At 38.5% G+C, this 16,526-nt stretch overlaps 1 protein-coding gene across 2 annotated transcripts in view; it reads left to right on the top strand.

Moving 5' to 3' along the window:
* The first annotated feature begins 13,179 nt into the window (after window positions 1–13,179).
* SLC5A1 (solute carrier family 5 member 1) overlaps window positions 13,180–16,526 on the top strand; it is a 25,823-nt gene continuing 22,476 nt past the window's right edge. The window contains exons 1-2 of one of the 2 annotated variants that reach the window (XM_003211023.5): window positions 13,180–13,538; window positions 15,885–15,956. In XM_003211023.5, the coding sequence (XP_003211071.1) occupies window positions 13,452–13,538; window positions 15,885–15,956 (159 nt within the window). In that variant the 5' untranslated portion in view covers window positions 13,180–13,451. Of the gene's footprint in view, window positions 13,539–15,884; window positions 15,977–16,526 lie in introns of both variants that reach the window. The other variant, XM_085238210.1, reaches the window with a different exon arrangement.

Below are 16,526 nucleotides of genomic sequence, written 5' to 3'. Positions count from 1 at the left end.
GTTCTTTCATGCTAAGAATGCGTGTCCAGATGCATGTCTTGTACCACAAAAATACATTTATGTATATTTACATATATGTGTGTGTTTGCTGAACAAATGGTGATTGTATGAACTTTTGCAGTTGAGAAGAACTGTTTGTAGAAACAGCTTTTTGAAAAATACTTGTAGCTTTTCTGCAATGCATAAAAAAATCAGGAGGTACTGCACTGTGATGATAGTAGAGTTCCCTGCCTTTCGCTTTCTTCTGATTTAGTTGAAAGTACTAGAAAGCTATGAAGTCATTACCCAATCAGAGAAGTGATTGGTTTATCAGTATTTTGTAAACAATGCATGTAGTGATTGAGTAATTTCTAGTGAGTGCCTGATAAAGAGGTAGGCATCCACATCCCTTCAGGACCAACAACTTTCAACTCCCATCAGTAAGACCATCTCATTTCAAGTCTCCCTGAGGCTATAAAATCCTTCAAACTGAGTTTTCTCCTCTCTGCCTCTATTGGTACCATCCAGAGTGGGTTTGAAGCCATTCATGGTAGTGGAAGGAAAAAGCAGTAATTCTGGGGATGTACAAGTTAGTTATGCCTGTGCATATTCATCAAAAGGATGATTTTTCTTCAGTATGGTTTATGTTGTTTAACATTTGTTTTTTGAGATGTGGGATACTTTCTTGTGATCTGTAGAAGATTTGGCACATTGACAAAGAAAAACAGCTGATTTTATGTAATAAGTTGCTCTGTAGAAAAATATGAAACAGAATCAGCAGGTGATTTTTTTCTTCAAGAAGAACCAAAGTTCAGACTTTAATTCCAGGAATATAACCCCACTTTTTCTCTGTTTAGGTGGATAACCAGGAACTTAATACAACCACACTCATATAAAATAAGTGAGGTTAGTCCCAGGATTCTTTTTGCTGGAATAAGTATCACTGACTTAGATGCACTGTGAACCTTACAGATACTAAAAGTAAGTGGCTGCAGTCTGACCAATTTTATAAACATTAGGGAATGCTCAGTATTCTCCAAATCACTGCTGTGGTCCTTGCTTTGCCAAATGGTAGTTCACTGTGCTTTTAAACCTTGTCAGCTGGGATCTCTGGCATGGCTCTGTACACAGTACACATGTAGGCCTAATTAAAAAGCACTTGATGTGTTTGTTGCCAGGGAAACTTGAGCAATTAAGTTCTGGAAACACAATTCATAGGAAGCAAATATTAGCTATTAACATCTACTTTCTCCATTAGTGCCATGAAACCTATATGAAGTAGCCTTGCAGTTTCTTAGCTAATGGAAATGACATAACTAGAGAATAAAAAGTTACAATATGAAATTATAATTCACTGAACTCTAAGTATGGACAGAGTAACGGCAGTGTGGGACTGGGTATGTTTTATACTCTCACACTGATGATTTATTGATCACCTGATTATCCTGTTCATTTTACTGTATATTATGAATAACACTGAGGGTAAGCAAGGAAAGGAAGATGAGGTCTGCTTTTTCCAAGAGGTCTGTTAGGAACATGAAGATAAAAGCTAGGAGTGGGAAAAAGAGCAGGGAAGTGTTTCTATTGTTTTAATACCTATGTCATTTTAAATTTGACTTTTGGATTTAATATATAATGTCCATTATATCTTTCATCATAATTAACTAACACAGAATGTGGTTATAGGTAACTTAAAAAAATAATAATTTTGTCTTTTAATCAATCTCAATATCACCTTAAAATCTAGAGGCTGGTTTCTTTTTAGTAGTTACATTGGATTCATTACTTATTTCACGTTAATTCTGCCAAGCCCTTAGTAATTTCTTGTGAAGAAACACAAGAAGCAACACATGCACTCTGTGCCAAACTTCTGCTGAGTACAAATATTCCTAGCAGAAAAATAAGGGCTTAATTTTTGATTGGTCTAAACAGTAGCCACTCCTGAAATGCCATCCAGCACCATGGACAGTCAGAACCCCATGGCTGGCCTTACTCATATGTTGTGGTTACCTTTGTTCTGCTTGAACATCAGGAAGTCAAAGGGAATTCAAAGGCACTGTTTTCCTTTCAGCTGTTCCATTGATTTTGAACCACCCATTCTGTATTTGAGAGGAGAATTAATGTTGCTCTCTAGGCAGAGGAGGGGAGTGGAACTGTCATTTTACCATATTGAGGTAGCAAAAATCTGGGATATTTAAGCTTGGACTCCAAGTCATCCACAGTGTAATACTAGAAATCAGTTGTAGTCAGTTGATGTAGTCCTCTGTTGGCTTTGTTCAGACTTCATTCAGGCACCATACCTGCAGCTTCAAAGAGAGATCTATATGAGAACTGTGCAAATAGTGACTAGGAGCTTCCAGACTTTGCCCCCATAGCCCTAATGCGGTTTCAATTAGCTCACATGCAGTTTCTGTTCAGATAAGTCACAATGAAATAGTGACACTGAAGTAAATGTTGCTTTCTCCAAGGTTTTATGGGACTTTGCCTGATAGCATCCTCAAGGATTGGGCAGTGGGAAGTATTAAGAAGTGAGTGTATGACACCTTTGGCTTGTTTGGTGGTATAATTGTGAGAATGTGCGTCAAAACTCTGATTTGAATGCCTCTGATGACCTATCTGAATGCCTCTCATGACCTATCCTGCAGGAACAGGCCTGCAAAACAGCTTCATGTAGCAAGGTGGACTTTGAAGAATAGGAAACACTGTATCAGAGATCTCCACATAGTATAGTTTGAAATGAGCCTCCAGAGATCATGAAGGACAGGCTGAACTTTGAAGTCAGATTGTTCTGGGCATTGTCCAATTAGGTTTTGAAAATCTTCAAGAACGGATTTCTCAGTCTTTTTAGACAACCTCTTTCAGGGCCTAACCAATTACACTAATTTTTTCCCCATATATCAAATCATAATTTCTCTTGCTGCAATCTGTGACCTATGTCTCTTGCCCTTTCACTGTGTGCTTCTAAGAAACTTGACTTTGTCTTTCCTCTAAATGCCCTTTCATTATTTGATGACAGCAATTCAGTTCACCTTCCAAAGCTTCCCTCTGGAGGCTAGACAAATTCAGGGCACTCAGCCTCTCCACAAGTGTCACTTAAATATTTTAGTGAATCAGTATCTTTTTGGTACTGAAAGTTTCCAAACTGGATGCAGTGCTCAGGGTGCCACCTTACAAGTCTAAAATAGGGTTTGCTTTCCATCACTCTGCTTGCTGTGCTCTTGCTAATGCAATTCTATGTGCTTAACCTCACATTTGCCAAGAAATGTTGCATTTGCAGACTGGTGTTAATTTTGCCTTCCACCATGATCTTCTATCATGTCTCATGGTGTTTGTTGTATTCCAGATGCAGCAGCAGTGTCCTGAATCTCACAGGATTCTTGTTGACCTATTTCTGCAGCCAGGAAGTCTCTCTGAATGGCAATGCATAAATTGGTCTTTTTAGCTTAGTGTCATTGGTGTGCTTGAGGAGAGTTGTATCCTGTTCCGTTCATTGAGGGCAGATCATTGATATCTTAAACAGTACTGATCCTGATACAGGTTGTAACCAGCTTAGTTAGACTTAGAACCATTGACCTTTGGGCCTGATGGTGCAGCCAGTTTCTCACCACCATTTGGCTCAATCATCTAGTCCATACACCCCCGGTTTGGTGACAATCATATCAAAAGCTTTCTACTTCATGGTCACAGAAACAGTTATTTTATTGTGGAAGGTGGTCAGGCATGATTTTCTCTTCATAAATCTGCAATAGCTGTTCCCAGTCACCATTTTTTCACTCATGTGCCTGGAAGGACCTTGCAGGAGGTTATGTTCCTCTCCAAATACAGAGAATTCCTAAGATATACAGTGTGCATCCTGTCAATTTTGGTAGCAGAATTTAACTGTTGCAGTATCAAGTTGGCCAAACAGCATAGGAAATCCTACCTTAGTATCCAAAGAAAACATTGCCTTGTGAGTTGGATCTGGGAGAAAGAGGGATAGCTAGCAGCTTATGTCTGATGTAGTGCATGCCTATAAACATATCATACCTGTACGTACCTGGCAGGGCACTGGTGCAGTGTGCTAGCTGATAGCATGGAAAGAATATCTCCAGATGTGCTGCGTTCCTCTCTAAAGTAAAGAATTTGGAGGTTTGTGGGGAAAATTATTCTCTGAGATCAGTGTCTTCCAAATTGAATGTCAGGAAAAACATTGGGATACTGTGAGGACATTTGTGCTTCATGAGTGCCTGGATACTCTGCCATTTTTGATCTACCACTCCCAAACACCATTTGCCAGAGTGTAGCAAAAATCAGCATGAAACTGTCTAGCTGTCCTACAAGCTGATCTTTTCCTTTGAAACCTGTCAGTAGAGAAGCATACAGACTTTCTTTGCTGAGAGCACAAGTTTCTACTCATCATGGAATAAGTCCAGTTTTTAAAAAAGGCAGAAATGGAGGTGCAATGGATGGAAAAGGCTGTACAACTTGACCTTTTCTCAGAGGCTGACGAGATAAGCATCAAACTTGTTAGTATACACAGTGTCTTGGTCTGACAGAAAAGTCCAGAGTACAAGATTACGCTGCAAATGTATAGAAGCTATGATTAAAAAGAGGATTTTGGAGTGGGAGGGACATTCTGTTATTGGGTAATTTGGCAAGGTAACAGCTCACGTAGGGCAGGCACTGAGTGATGAGCAGGGAAGCCTTGGAACGTGTGACTGCTGCTGTTCTATTTTCAGACAGTTTGGGGCTTAAAACCTGCCATCACTCCTTGGAATTTGACAGCAGCCACATGGAATTTTCTTGGCCCATTAGTATGGGTGCAAGCACAAGTGTTTGTAACACCCGTTGCTGTTGGCCGTAGCTTTGCTTGATTCCCACTGATGGGAGTGATACCTTTTCTTCTCAAACTGCTGAGTGCTGTGGGTCATTGCTTTACTGTTGCCATCTCTGACAATGACAGTTGTCCCATTATATCCCCAACATATTGAAAAAGCTTGTCCTGATGAGTTCTATTTTAACAATGATTTTGCTCATAAGGACCACCTTAGTTTTGTCATGGTCTTAAGTAATCCATGTTCAGATTCACTGAAGCATCTGATCATGATGGGTGAGTCTTACATGGTAAAAGGAGTTACTCTTCTATTATTGCTAGTTGTTCTGGACTTCTAATGAATGATTAACAAGTAGTAAAATAATAGCTGCTCTTAATCAGTTAGGTGTCTTGTGATTGTTCATAATAATTAGTGCACCCTACCTCTTGTGATCTCTGAGAGCAAGGGTGTGTAAAAGTACTATTCAAATCAAGTAAGGTAATTTGTACTGAACAAACATGAAAATATGTTGTTAAGCTTGGAAACAGCTTTCTTAGCGAATCTCTTAGGAAAGATTTCTTAGGAAATCTGTTAGTAAGTGGCAGCAGGGCACATAAATTGATGTTTCTTGATAACAAAAGAATTCCAAAACATTACAGATCTGCAGTTTTCCAGCACAAAATCTTCAAAATCTTTTAAATATAAATGTGTGGTTTACTTACTCTCTGAAGTATTCAAATTAAATTTTACCCGTGAGCACAAATGGAAACTCAAGCTTTAATTGTCCCTCAGGGCTACACCCAAAATGTCCTGGAATGTAATCTCATTCTATCGGTGATCTTTGAATGGTGTTCCTAAAACATTTACACTTCTTTAGCATGAGCAAAAGTAGTTTTGCATGAATAGATTGTGAGCTTGTATTCCAAAGTAATGTATTCCCTCTAGATTTGGTCTATTTGGATGGCAATGGAAGCTGCATTCTTATCTGGGGTGACTTTGCTACTCAACCTGATCTACATAAGCAAGTCTCTCAGTCCTCAGCAAGGTATCCAGTAAACAGGATCCTGAAGATATGGAACTTCATAACTAACAATTAAAAATATGTTCCAAATTTTACACACACCCTTCTTAAACACAGTGTACTGCGACACCGGAAATATTGTGAAAGTAAAGGGTAATTTAAAGTGAACAAACATTTTTCTCTGAGCACGCATAGAGGACCTGTCATCAATACTTTGCTTCCTTGCCCAGTTACCACACTAATAAATTTTATTGTGTACTATCAAGAAATTTATTCAATGATCCTTATTTCTGATGGACTATCACATATGGATTTTACATTGTACATTGGGTGGCAAGCTTGTTGGAGCAAGATTACTGACATAAATGATGATGTTAAATGCATGATAATTATTATCAATAAGTAACAGAATAATAGAATGAATGGTTGCTGAATAAGTTGGATTTAGTTACAATCTATTCTGGTCTATTTACAGATGATACTGAGCCCTGATGTTTCTGAGATCTAAAGGGGCTGTCAGGAGCTATTGAAGCCCATAGAATTTTTGTTGTTGTTGTTTCTTCCCAACATCATGACTTGGGAAATAACAGCAGTTGATATGCCTTGATGCTAAAGTCTTACAGTGCTATTGATTTCCCTCTATGTTTCCATCTCTGGCAATAAAGAGGAAAACTGGAAGTGTTGCATCCTTGCAGAACTCAACATTAGGGAAAAAAAATCATTCTCAGGAGTCTGTTCCACTTCTTTCAGTATTGCCATAACTCTTTGGTATCTGGATATATTTATTTTTCCATTTAACGTAATTGAACTGAAAAAAATTGATATATGATACAAAAATGTATTCTAGATTTCAGCCACAGATTGTGCAGTTAATTGGATGAATGAAAATATTACTGTAATGGCCACTTCTGGTAAAACGTATTCATTTTTTAACAAGTACGGACATCTCAGAGCAAGAGCCCAACACGGTTGAAGAAAACAGAAGGAGTACAATGCTGATTTTGTATTTCCATTGTGCTAATCCTGTGAGGTTTAGTTCAGGAAGGTGCAGGACAGCTTCAGGAGCATTTTTTTTCTTTTGATGGAGGACATCCATAACTGGGGATCACTTCCATTCCCCGCATTCTGTAGCGGTTTGGGGAATACCAGCTCATCCTGTTAATCAGGCTGTCTGGTGTTTTGAGTTGTCAGATAACGGGTAAGATATGGCTTTTGAAGCCAGCATATTCCTAAATATTTTCTTTCTTGTGCCTGAGTAGTAGTGCATTCTTTAGCTGGTAATCAGCGTCTGTGTTCCCTTCCCTTTAACAAAGAAGACAAGTGTCAATAACCTTGAGAATGCTTAACTAGTGCCTTTACTTCAAGCACAGTTTCAAAATAAAAGTTTTCTCAGCACTATTTTGACTATGATGTCTAAAATATCCACAATATGCCTAACAGACATATTGTTTAGTAGTACCAAAATTAGAAAAGCTGATTTGTTTCTGCAAGGTTTAGATGGTTTGAAGAGGTCGAGTAGCTTGACACAATTATCACTTTGTCTGTCCTTCTAGTTCATCTTCTCAGTAGAATGTGAGGAAACAAACTTTACAGCACCTGTGAAGCATTTTTTTAATGTGCTGGTATCATCAACACACATAAAAATGTAGGTGACCAACCCATGCCTAAGTAAAGTTCCCAGAAATATCCACACCCATTAATATGTCATCATTCTATCATGCCCTGTCACTCTGATACGCACAGCAAAATCCCCACATAAATACAGATGTTATATGTACTGGTAGGCATGTATGCCATGGACTGAAATAATACCTGTATAGATGTAATCAATAGAACTGTTAAACTCTGAGGTGCTCTAAAATCCCTTCTAGAAATGTTCAGCATTCTTCAAAATGTTGATTAAAATCTATCCAAAGGCTGCATTGTATTGATCTTCCATATCGTGGGGAACATTTAAATGGTGAATATTATTAATTTAGTAAATCTTCGCATCTATTTTGGCAGTACAAACAAGATTATAAAATTGATTTATATTGTACTGTCACAGATGGAAACAACTACACTATGTACCTCACTCAAAAGAGAGAGGCAGGAATATACTCATTGCTATAATATAGCTATAATGTTGTGATTTAACAGAAAATTAACAAGATTTAAGATGTCTGGATACATTTGATTATTTACTGCGTAAGAGGGTATGTTTAACACTCAAACACAGGAGATCCTTCTGTTAAGTCAGAGGCTCAGAGCAGACCCCCTTGCTGTCTAAACTCCTTGAACTACAGGTAAGAGTGGATCCACTTTTAGTCTCAGAGCTGGTTTATGTCCAAGGGATCATAGGTGTACTATCTAAGCTGTCATCTTAGTGAAGCTAACAAATCTTAAAAGAAGCTATTAGTTGTTTACCAAATGTCTGTATTGTGAAGGTGTCTTAATATCAAGATCTCTGTGAGGGATCTCTGTGCACCTTGAGAGGTGTCCCTGCTCAAGGAAAAATCCTGTTCTGCAGCCCACTGCCATGCAGGAGAATTCGTGGGGCTCTTGGGCAGCTCACTATTTATGGGGTAAGATGATTGACTCACAGTCATATTTTGTTTTCAGCTGCATGCTCAATTGGCCCACAGCCATTGAACTGGGTGTTTGCTATCACTTCTTTCAGCCCCTCAGCCTGAGTCAGGTTTGTGGTTGTTAATCTGCTTTAGGAGGGTGTTTTCAGTATCACTGCTGGTTGTCTTCCTGTGTCAGGGCAAGCTGAAGGAGGAAGTTGGGGAAAGAAGTTTGGGGAGTGAGAAGCACACTGTCGGAAGCAGTCACAAACTTTTGCTGTTGCTGACACTTAGCACAGTAACAGAAGGATTTGTGAAATATTTTGAGCAGATTTTATGTAGCTACTTGAATTTGATTGCTCACCAGACTGCCTGTAAAGCTCCAACAGTACCTTTAGTCAGAGATGTAGGGTTGTTAAAACTATGATTGGAATAAAAAGAAAATGCTAGTAAAAATATAGATTATGAGGCAATAATCCAAATCATAAGTTTGAGTATGGGTTGATTACTTTGAGCTACTTAACTTGCTTACTCATAAGCCTCTTGTGTCATTTTGGATTGTAGTTTAATTAACATTGTACAATGTTAGGAAAATGTTAATTGAACATTATTTTTCCTGAAGCATGAGTGAGTTGTGGTCATGATTTGTGCAGGTATGCTAGATAATTTCTTCTACTATTTAATTTTAGCTACAGCAGGCAGGTCAATATGGCTGTCTCAAAGTTAACAACAAGTAATAATGTTGTTTTAGGGACAGGTAAGAAGCTCCCAAGAAGGAAACACATTCCAAATACAGTATTTTGTATTAGGAGAATAACAAGTATGTTGTGTCACATAGTATTTCAGTTTTAATGAGAGTGCCACTCAATTAAAAGTTGCTTGTGAGAAACAATCTGCCCAGCTGTCAGATAGCTAAATTTGGTGACAGTCTGAATTAATTTGGGGGAGGATTTTTTAATCTGCTACAGATTTTACTCTGACTTAATAGTTGGAATGGAGATTTGAAATACATCTCTTGCAACTGAAGCATTGCTCGTTACTCTCCTGAATTTATAAGAATGAATAAAACATGACTCAAAACAAAATAAAATTGTTACCTTATTTATATCTTGTTGGAGGAGTGCAGTCCTTGGACTGTTGCTTTAATAATATTAGCAATGCTTAGATACCTCTGGGCATATTGAGTGATATTACAGAGACAACTTAATCACTTGCTGAAGTGCTGAGTGTATTTACTCACTTCAGTTCTCTTGGGCTATCTGCTTATCAACTTACTTTTATATCCTCTGATATTTCTCCTTAGAAGAAATGCTAATGAGAATTTAATCTAGAAATACTGGTGGTTTTTGTTTGCTTGTTTGTTTTATCTGTTGAAAAATACTTTTTTTTTTTTCTTTTTTTTTTTTCCATGTGAATTGGATTAGAATGACTTTGCTCTCTTTCTGCTATCCTTTTAGGAAAGGAGCTATTTTACTTTCTTTTTTTTTTTTTTTTTTTCCCTCTTAGCTACACTTGACTACTGGAGTTTGATATTTCATATTGTTTTAGTAATGCCTCTTTTACGGATTCTGCCTTTTAGTTTCCATGATTAACTCTTCTCATGAGTTAGATCCAAGCTTTACTCACTGAGAGAAGAGTAAAAGGTCTTTTGCATTAAAAATAAGTACTAAATATTCCTCCTGTCTTCTACTCTGCCATACTTTATTATTAGGACCATCTCAGGAATAATCTTCTGCAACCTTTTGAATTACCATCTTGTCCACCTGTGAATGTGATCACTTTTCCCTTCATGTTTGCAGGATGTGGCTGGGAAACAGGCAAAGGAGGAGAGACTTTGTTAAAGCAGTAACTGTTTATGTCCTTTATCAGTTGCACAGGTTATCTGGTTTATAAACATTTCTAAAGAAATCTGTGTGTTTTATAAGGGACTTCGGAGGAATGTCAGAGAGAGTTCCTCAGTGGGAGGTTGTTTGCATACTAATGCATTGCTCTCTTTGTTTGTGGTTTGCTCATTTAACTTCTTGTTTTATCATCAGGAGGAAGAGTTACATGGGAGGTGGAATTCTGACATCATGATCAGAAGTTGGCAGCTAATCCAAGCCTTTGTGGTATGGTTTATCCCAAGAAACCCACAGTCATAACGTTTGTTGCTAGCATAGTACTATATAGAAACTATATTAGTTATGACAGATATAGCAAGTTTTCAGAGGAAGTGACATTTACATAAGATTTCTGCCATTTTTCAGAAATGCTACAGTTCATAAATATTAATTTAAACAGAGAAAAAGAAAGAAATTCCACACAAGTTTTTAAGAGATTAGGATAGGCAGCAGCAAGTGCCCTAATTCTCAAATTTTACATGCTACAGCCCCATTTTATGATGACAGCAGAACAGTTGCAGCTTCTGCAGAGGTCGTGTATCTGCCCTCTGCCCCCAAACACAGTGATGTCTCTGTCAGCTCTTGCAGTTAATACTTGAGTCTGTAAATCTATAGATTAATTCTGTGCAGGTTCCATCAGTAATCTGGTGTGTGATTTTGAACAATTTATTATACCATTATATATATATAAGCTTTTTGTGCTTTCATCCATTGTCTATTTTGTCTATTCAGGTATGAATGGAGATATTCATGATATGCTAAATGTTGTCAGACTTGATCCAGAGGGGAGCAGTCGTTGTTGACTTGGATCACACACTTGTATCCCTGTGTTATGCTACTTAGACTCATTGTTCTCACTCCAGTTCAGAGCTCACTTACTTCAACAACTTGTCCTGGCTCACAGGAGAGAGGAGAGACATTTCTACAGTGTATCAAATTATTTGGCATTTTGTTCAGTATTGAAGCTCTATGTGTGTCCAGATATTTCTGAGTGATGAGAGCACCCACTGAAGCACATTGCTAGCATGGGTGTGAGAAAAAGAAATGATTGCATTCTGATGCAAAGGTCGTACTTCACATCAGGAGATGTACTTGTGCTTATCTTCCAAAGCTTCAATACAAGGCCAGGCTCAGCCTTTTTCAAATCTGGAAAATCGGCTGACCTTCCAGAGACCATTTATAGGCATTCGGTTCCTGATGTGATTCATTTAGTACAGCAGTAATCTGCTGAGTACAACACTTCTGAGATTCTCTTTGGACTTCAGATATGAGGATGTGGAGATATTAAGAACCTTGACAAAGCTGCCATCTCTTTTTAGTACTCTTGTAGAGAATGTTTGTGGTCTTCAGAAAGAAAACATAATTAAGTCAATGGTTCCACTGTATGTGAAGATGGGAATTATGTGATTATTATTTTTTTATTCATATACTGAATCTCTATTACTGTTTTAAAGTTAGAGTCTTGTTGATATGGGCTGCACCAAGATCTATGGACAAGAGGCTGTAGTATTTCTTACCTTCTTCAAATTTTTTTTCACCAGAAATTTGGATGAGAATATGAGCTGTGTTACAATAGATAAGTTCCTGTCTAATATTTTATTTGCTTTACCTCTGTAAATTGAGGCAGAAATGAAATTCCTGAAAGCCAAACTTATTGGTTGTGAGGTCCCATAGGAATCTACGTCAGTATTTGTAAAGAAGAGTCATCTACAGCCTATCTTAGGCAAACTGTTTCCTGATAATTAAGGTCAGTAAATAAGTCTTTTTTTTTTTCCCCTCTGAAATTCACAGCAGGGTAGTTGCAGCTAATGGGAGTTTTGGATGCTCAGCAACTTCCAGGGTTAATTTTTTTCTCTGTTGGTTTTACAGCTAACATTTCACAGACCTGTAGGACAAACTGAAGAATGTGTTTTGGGAGAGATGCCTAAGCTATCAGAGGACAGAATTGTTTTGTAAGTTCCCAAATAATAGCGATATTTAAAATATATTCTTAAAGGACATTATACTTGCAGCTTGTTAGACTTTGATGCTCTTTATTACCCACAATTACATAAGGATAATTTGCCTGAGAAAAATTCATTGCCAACAGCATGCTAGACCTCCATTTCAACTTCTGAGGAAATAACTATTGCAAGCAGTCCAACCTACTGTGTTTTCTATGTAATGCACTGCTTGTTCTGCTCAGTGTGACTTCAGGTAAAACTGTATTTCCAAAAGGCACCCCAGTCAGCTGTGAATGCATACAGGTTCCCCAGTATCAATCAGAGAATAGGATTTCAAATATCCTGAGCCCAGAAACGTGCCTGGCACTTGTGCTGGCTCTGCATCTAAATACCCCGGATTTTTCCAATCTCTTCTGGCTCAACTGAAGGATCACAGGTGCTGTTTGGGGAAAATACTCTATTATGGGCTGTGAAGATCTGTCTATAATCAGTGTGTCCCATATCTTGTAACCAGTTATTTTGCTTAGCTTTATTTTGAAGACAGAGGAACAAATAAATGAGAGAGCAGACCCAAGCACTGATGAACTTTGAACTTATTTGAATGTGAAGCTGATTAGCCACAATTGAGAGAGCACAAAACCCCAATCTGAACACTCTGAAGTTCAACACATGAAGCTCCTGGATCTAAATCCTGTGTTTCACATGTATCTTCACCTGTATCCATCTTTACCTACGAGAGAGAAAAGCAGCTTCAAATCACTTCCTTCCCAGAAGTATGGGACTGCTTCTCCACTGTGTAATCCCTGAGCTGAGAGATGACGCAGTGTCCCAGCTTCTGGACCCTGGGTTTTCCCCAAGTGTCAGGTCACTCTTCCTCACGGGTGATTGTTTACTATCATCATCTAAAAGAACTGCATCTTCCATGACTAGATTTACAGGTACAACCACTTAAAAAAAAAAAAAAAAAAAAAAAAAAGTATTCACAGTGAGGTAAATATGCAGGTTTATTGCAGCCAAGCCACTCCTTTCAGTGCTCATTCCTTCTTAGACATCTGCTCGCCGATGTTAAAACCCCGAGCACCTTTGGCAAGGGGAGTGAACTCTGAGATCTGCAGCACCTGTAGCAGGGGAGCAATATTTAGGAAGGAAGTGTTGTCAGAGGAAAAGCAGCAGCTTCAACTTGTGTCCCAAGACAAGTGAATCTTGATGACAGCAGTTTATCATTAACCTGAACACTGCAAGAAGCATATAAGGAGGGAAAGAAGAAGAAAGCCAGAGAAGCATCCAGGATGGAAACCACCATAAGGATCAACAATGCTGCAGACATCTCTGTTATTGTCATCTATTTTGTGATAGTTCTGGCAGTGGGAATATGGGTATGTTGGGCTTTAATTTTCTATTTTTTCTCCTTCCTTCCTTTTTTTCTTTCTTTCTTTCTTTCTTTCTTTCTTTCTTTCTTTCTTTCTTTCTTTCTTTCTTTCTTTCTTTCTTTCTTTCTTTCTTTCTTTCTTTCTTTCTTTCTTTCTTTCTTTCTTTCTTTCTTTCTTTCTTTCTTTCTTTCTTTTTCTTTCTTTTCTTGATGAACAGGTCATTTTATGGGGTCCTAGGAAAATGGCTCAGTAAATGAAAATGTATAATTATTAAAGATCGCGGTGCTTAATTGAGATTGTTAATAAGTGTACGGTGAGGAAAATATGGGCATTTACTGAAGAAGGGAAGATGAACTGGGGAGAGAACTGTTTATGTGGATTGAATAGATAGTGGAGATAGTGGAGTAATGGGGCTTGTGTGGGGAAGGATCCAACTGTGGGAGGTCAGGTCTGCAAAGCCCAAGCCAAGTCTGGTTGCTGGTAGAAAGCAGGCTAGTAGCTGTGAGAATTGGCTGTGAGGTGATGTCGTAGGAAACAGCAAGGAGTGAGAGTTGTAGGGAAGCAGTGAAGGTGGATCAGTGTGCAAGGAGGGCAATATGGGCGAGTGTCTGTGGTGTAAACTTGCTGCTGTGACTGTGGGACGGGCTGAGTGCTGCAGGCTGCTCTCAGCGGAGAAGTGACATGGGCCAAGACTGTAGCTGCCATTTGAATGCAGCATTATTGTGGCTTTTCTTTTTGCCAGAGGGACGTTGGCTACAGGGAGCAGTGCCGTTGAAACTATGAGGAAGGGACAGTTTCAGAGGTGGAAAGAGATGGCTTTGACTTTTTGCTTGTGATCTAAGCAGAACTGTACCTCCTGCCCCCGGGCAGGCAACGCAGAATATGCTGAGCACTGCAGGGGAAAACTCAGTGCCTAATCCTGAAACAAAGGACAGTGCTTTCACAGCTTATGGGGAAAGGCAGATACTGTGCTGTTGGTGCTGAACTGTTTGGAAGTAATGGGCCCTTATTATGTGTTACAAAGCTGTAAACCATAGAATGTGCCGAATTTCCAAGCTGCTATTCTGAGGCTTGCTCTTTCCTTGGGGCAAGTGCTCCTGGTCACCTGAACACCTGACTATTAGCAAGCTGAGCAGAGGCCTTGTCCTTCTGTAATCCTGTGCTTGCCAGGACATCCCAGTGGCCCATTTCATAGAACAGAGAAATGTGCTGCAGGAAAACCCCATCCCTTCCTAGCAGCCTGGCAGTGTTTTGAAGAGCACAAAAAATTGGAGGTGAACACAATATGATCACAGCCCGGTCTCTATCTTTTTGTCATGGTAGTAGATCGAAAAACGTAGCAACAAATCTGAAGACCTCTGTGTACCTGAACACCTTGCTGTCTTGTGGGAAGAAACTGGGTCTTTGCTGTGGATGTCTTAACTATTGCTGTAATCAAAGGTCTTTGTCAGAAAAGGGCTGGTCAGATAATGGTTCCTGGAACCATTTGTCTTCGGCAACAATGTGTTCTTTACTGGACAAATGCTTAATTCAGCTACTGTGTGCACTGAAATGGAAATGTATTTCATATTCCCTTTCTTCTGCATCAGAATAAAATATTTGGCTAATTTTCTTCAAGTCTTCTTCCTGTATTTGCCTGTTCAAAGTCCATCAGTGGAGACAATGGGAAGCCAGTATTTCATCAAGGTCATTAATAAAACTGGAGGAAGCTTCCTTCTAAAGGCTATCCTTTGTTAAAAACAAACTGAGTGCATGAAAAGGAAATTTTTGCCTACTTTGTTTGAACTTCAGAGGAAAGTGAGTGCACTGCTGAAACCACAGCAAGAAAATTGATTTTTGTAGGTATCTGCTTGAGCTGGATAATACTGAAGAGAAAAGCTGCATACCTTCTGCTCTATGAACATACAAAACTCAGTCTTTTTTAGTGCCTAGTTACTCTCCCAATTAAGTATTCTTCTGAGTTTGAATTTGTACTGAATTTCTAGTTGAGTGATCAGTTGTTTTGTTACATTCAATGTTATTTTAAAGTTCTGGTTTTATTGTAATGAGATGAAGCCGTGAAGCTTGAATGGTTAATATAGACCTAGACACAAGAATCATTGTTTGTAGAATCCTGTAATCATTTGAGGTGGAAGAGACCTTTACAGGTCATCTAGTCCAATTCCTCTGTAATGAACAGGGTCATCTACAGCTTAGTGTTATTGTTTGCTTTGTCATAAGTTCTTTCTAGCCACTTTTTTTTTTCACTTTACCCTCCTGCTTTAGCGGTTTGTTTTTAGTCAGTATATAGCTTCCCTATTATGATTAAAACACAATTTAATCATTCTTCTTTTCTCTTTTTTTTTTCTTTAGGCTATGTACTCAACCAACCGAGGGACAGTAGGTGGATTCTTTCTGGCTGGACGGAGCATGGTTTGGTGGCCGGTCAGTGTTATGTACTCCATGTGTGTATAAAACATATTTGTGCTTCTGTATGTGCATCCACTTCTGTACAACTATATTTAATCCTCAAATATAAAGTATACCTACTATAGTGTTGAGACTGTAATGGCTATGTCAGGTAGACATACCTTACTTATCTTCAAACTCTCTCCCTACCCACAGTGGTACAATGCTAACTGTACACCACCTGACAGATAGGATAAAGTGTTGGGAAAGTTGTGCTGAGCTCTGAGTTGTCTTGATGATGAGACATCAAGAACTTGAACTTAGATTCACTGGTGATATCTGAGTAGATAAATCCAATGCTTTGCCTTTCAGTTCACTTTTTTTTTTTTTTTTTTTTTTTAGTGTTTTGAATTTAGTATTTTCACTGCTCTCAAAGAAGTTGACTTATTTTGAGATTATCATGGAGAAGAATTAATCTACTGATTCCTTGGTATTGCTCTAGTGTCTCCAAATTTGGTAACAATTTCTGGTCAGTGCAAGGAGAAAATCCTGGAAAGATTATGATAAACTACTGTTAAAACGTAGTTTCAAATCTATTTAATGATT

This window comes from Meleagris gallopavo, chromosome 17, assembly GCF_905368555.1.
Source record: "Meleagris gallopavo chromosome 17, MGAL_WU_HG_1.1, whole genome shotgun sequence".
NCBI classification, from domain to species: Eukaryota; Metazoa; Chordata; class Aves; order Galliformes; family Phasianidae; genus Meleagris; species Meleagris gallopavo.
Note: the sequence above shows the minus strand (reverse complement) of the source record. Positions and strands in the feature narration are given on the sequence as shown.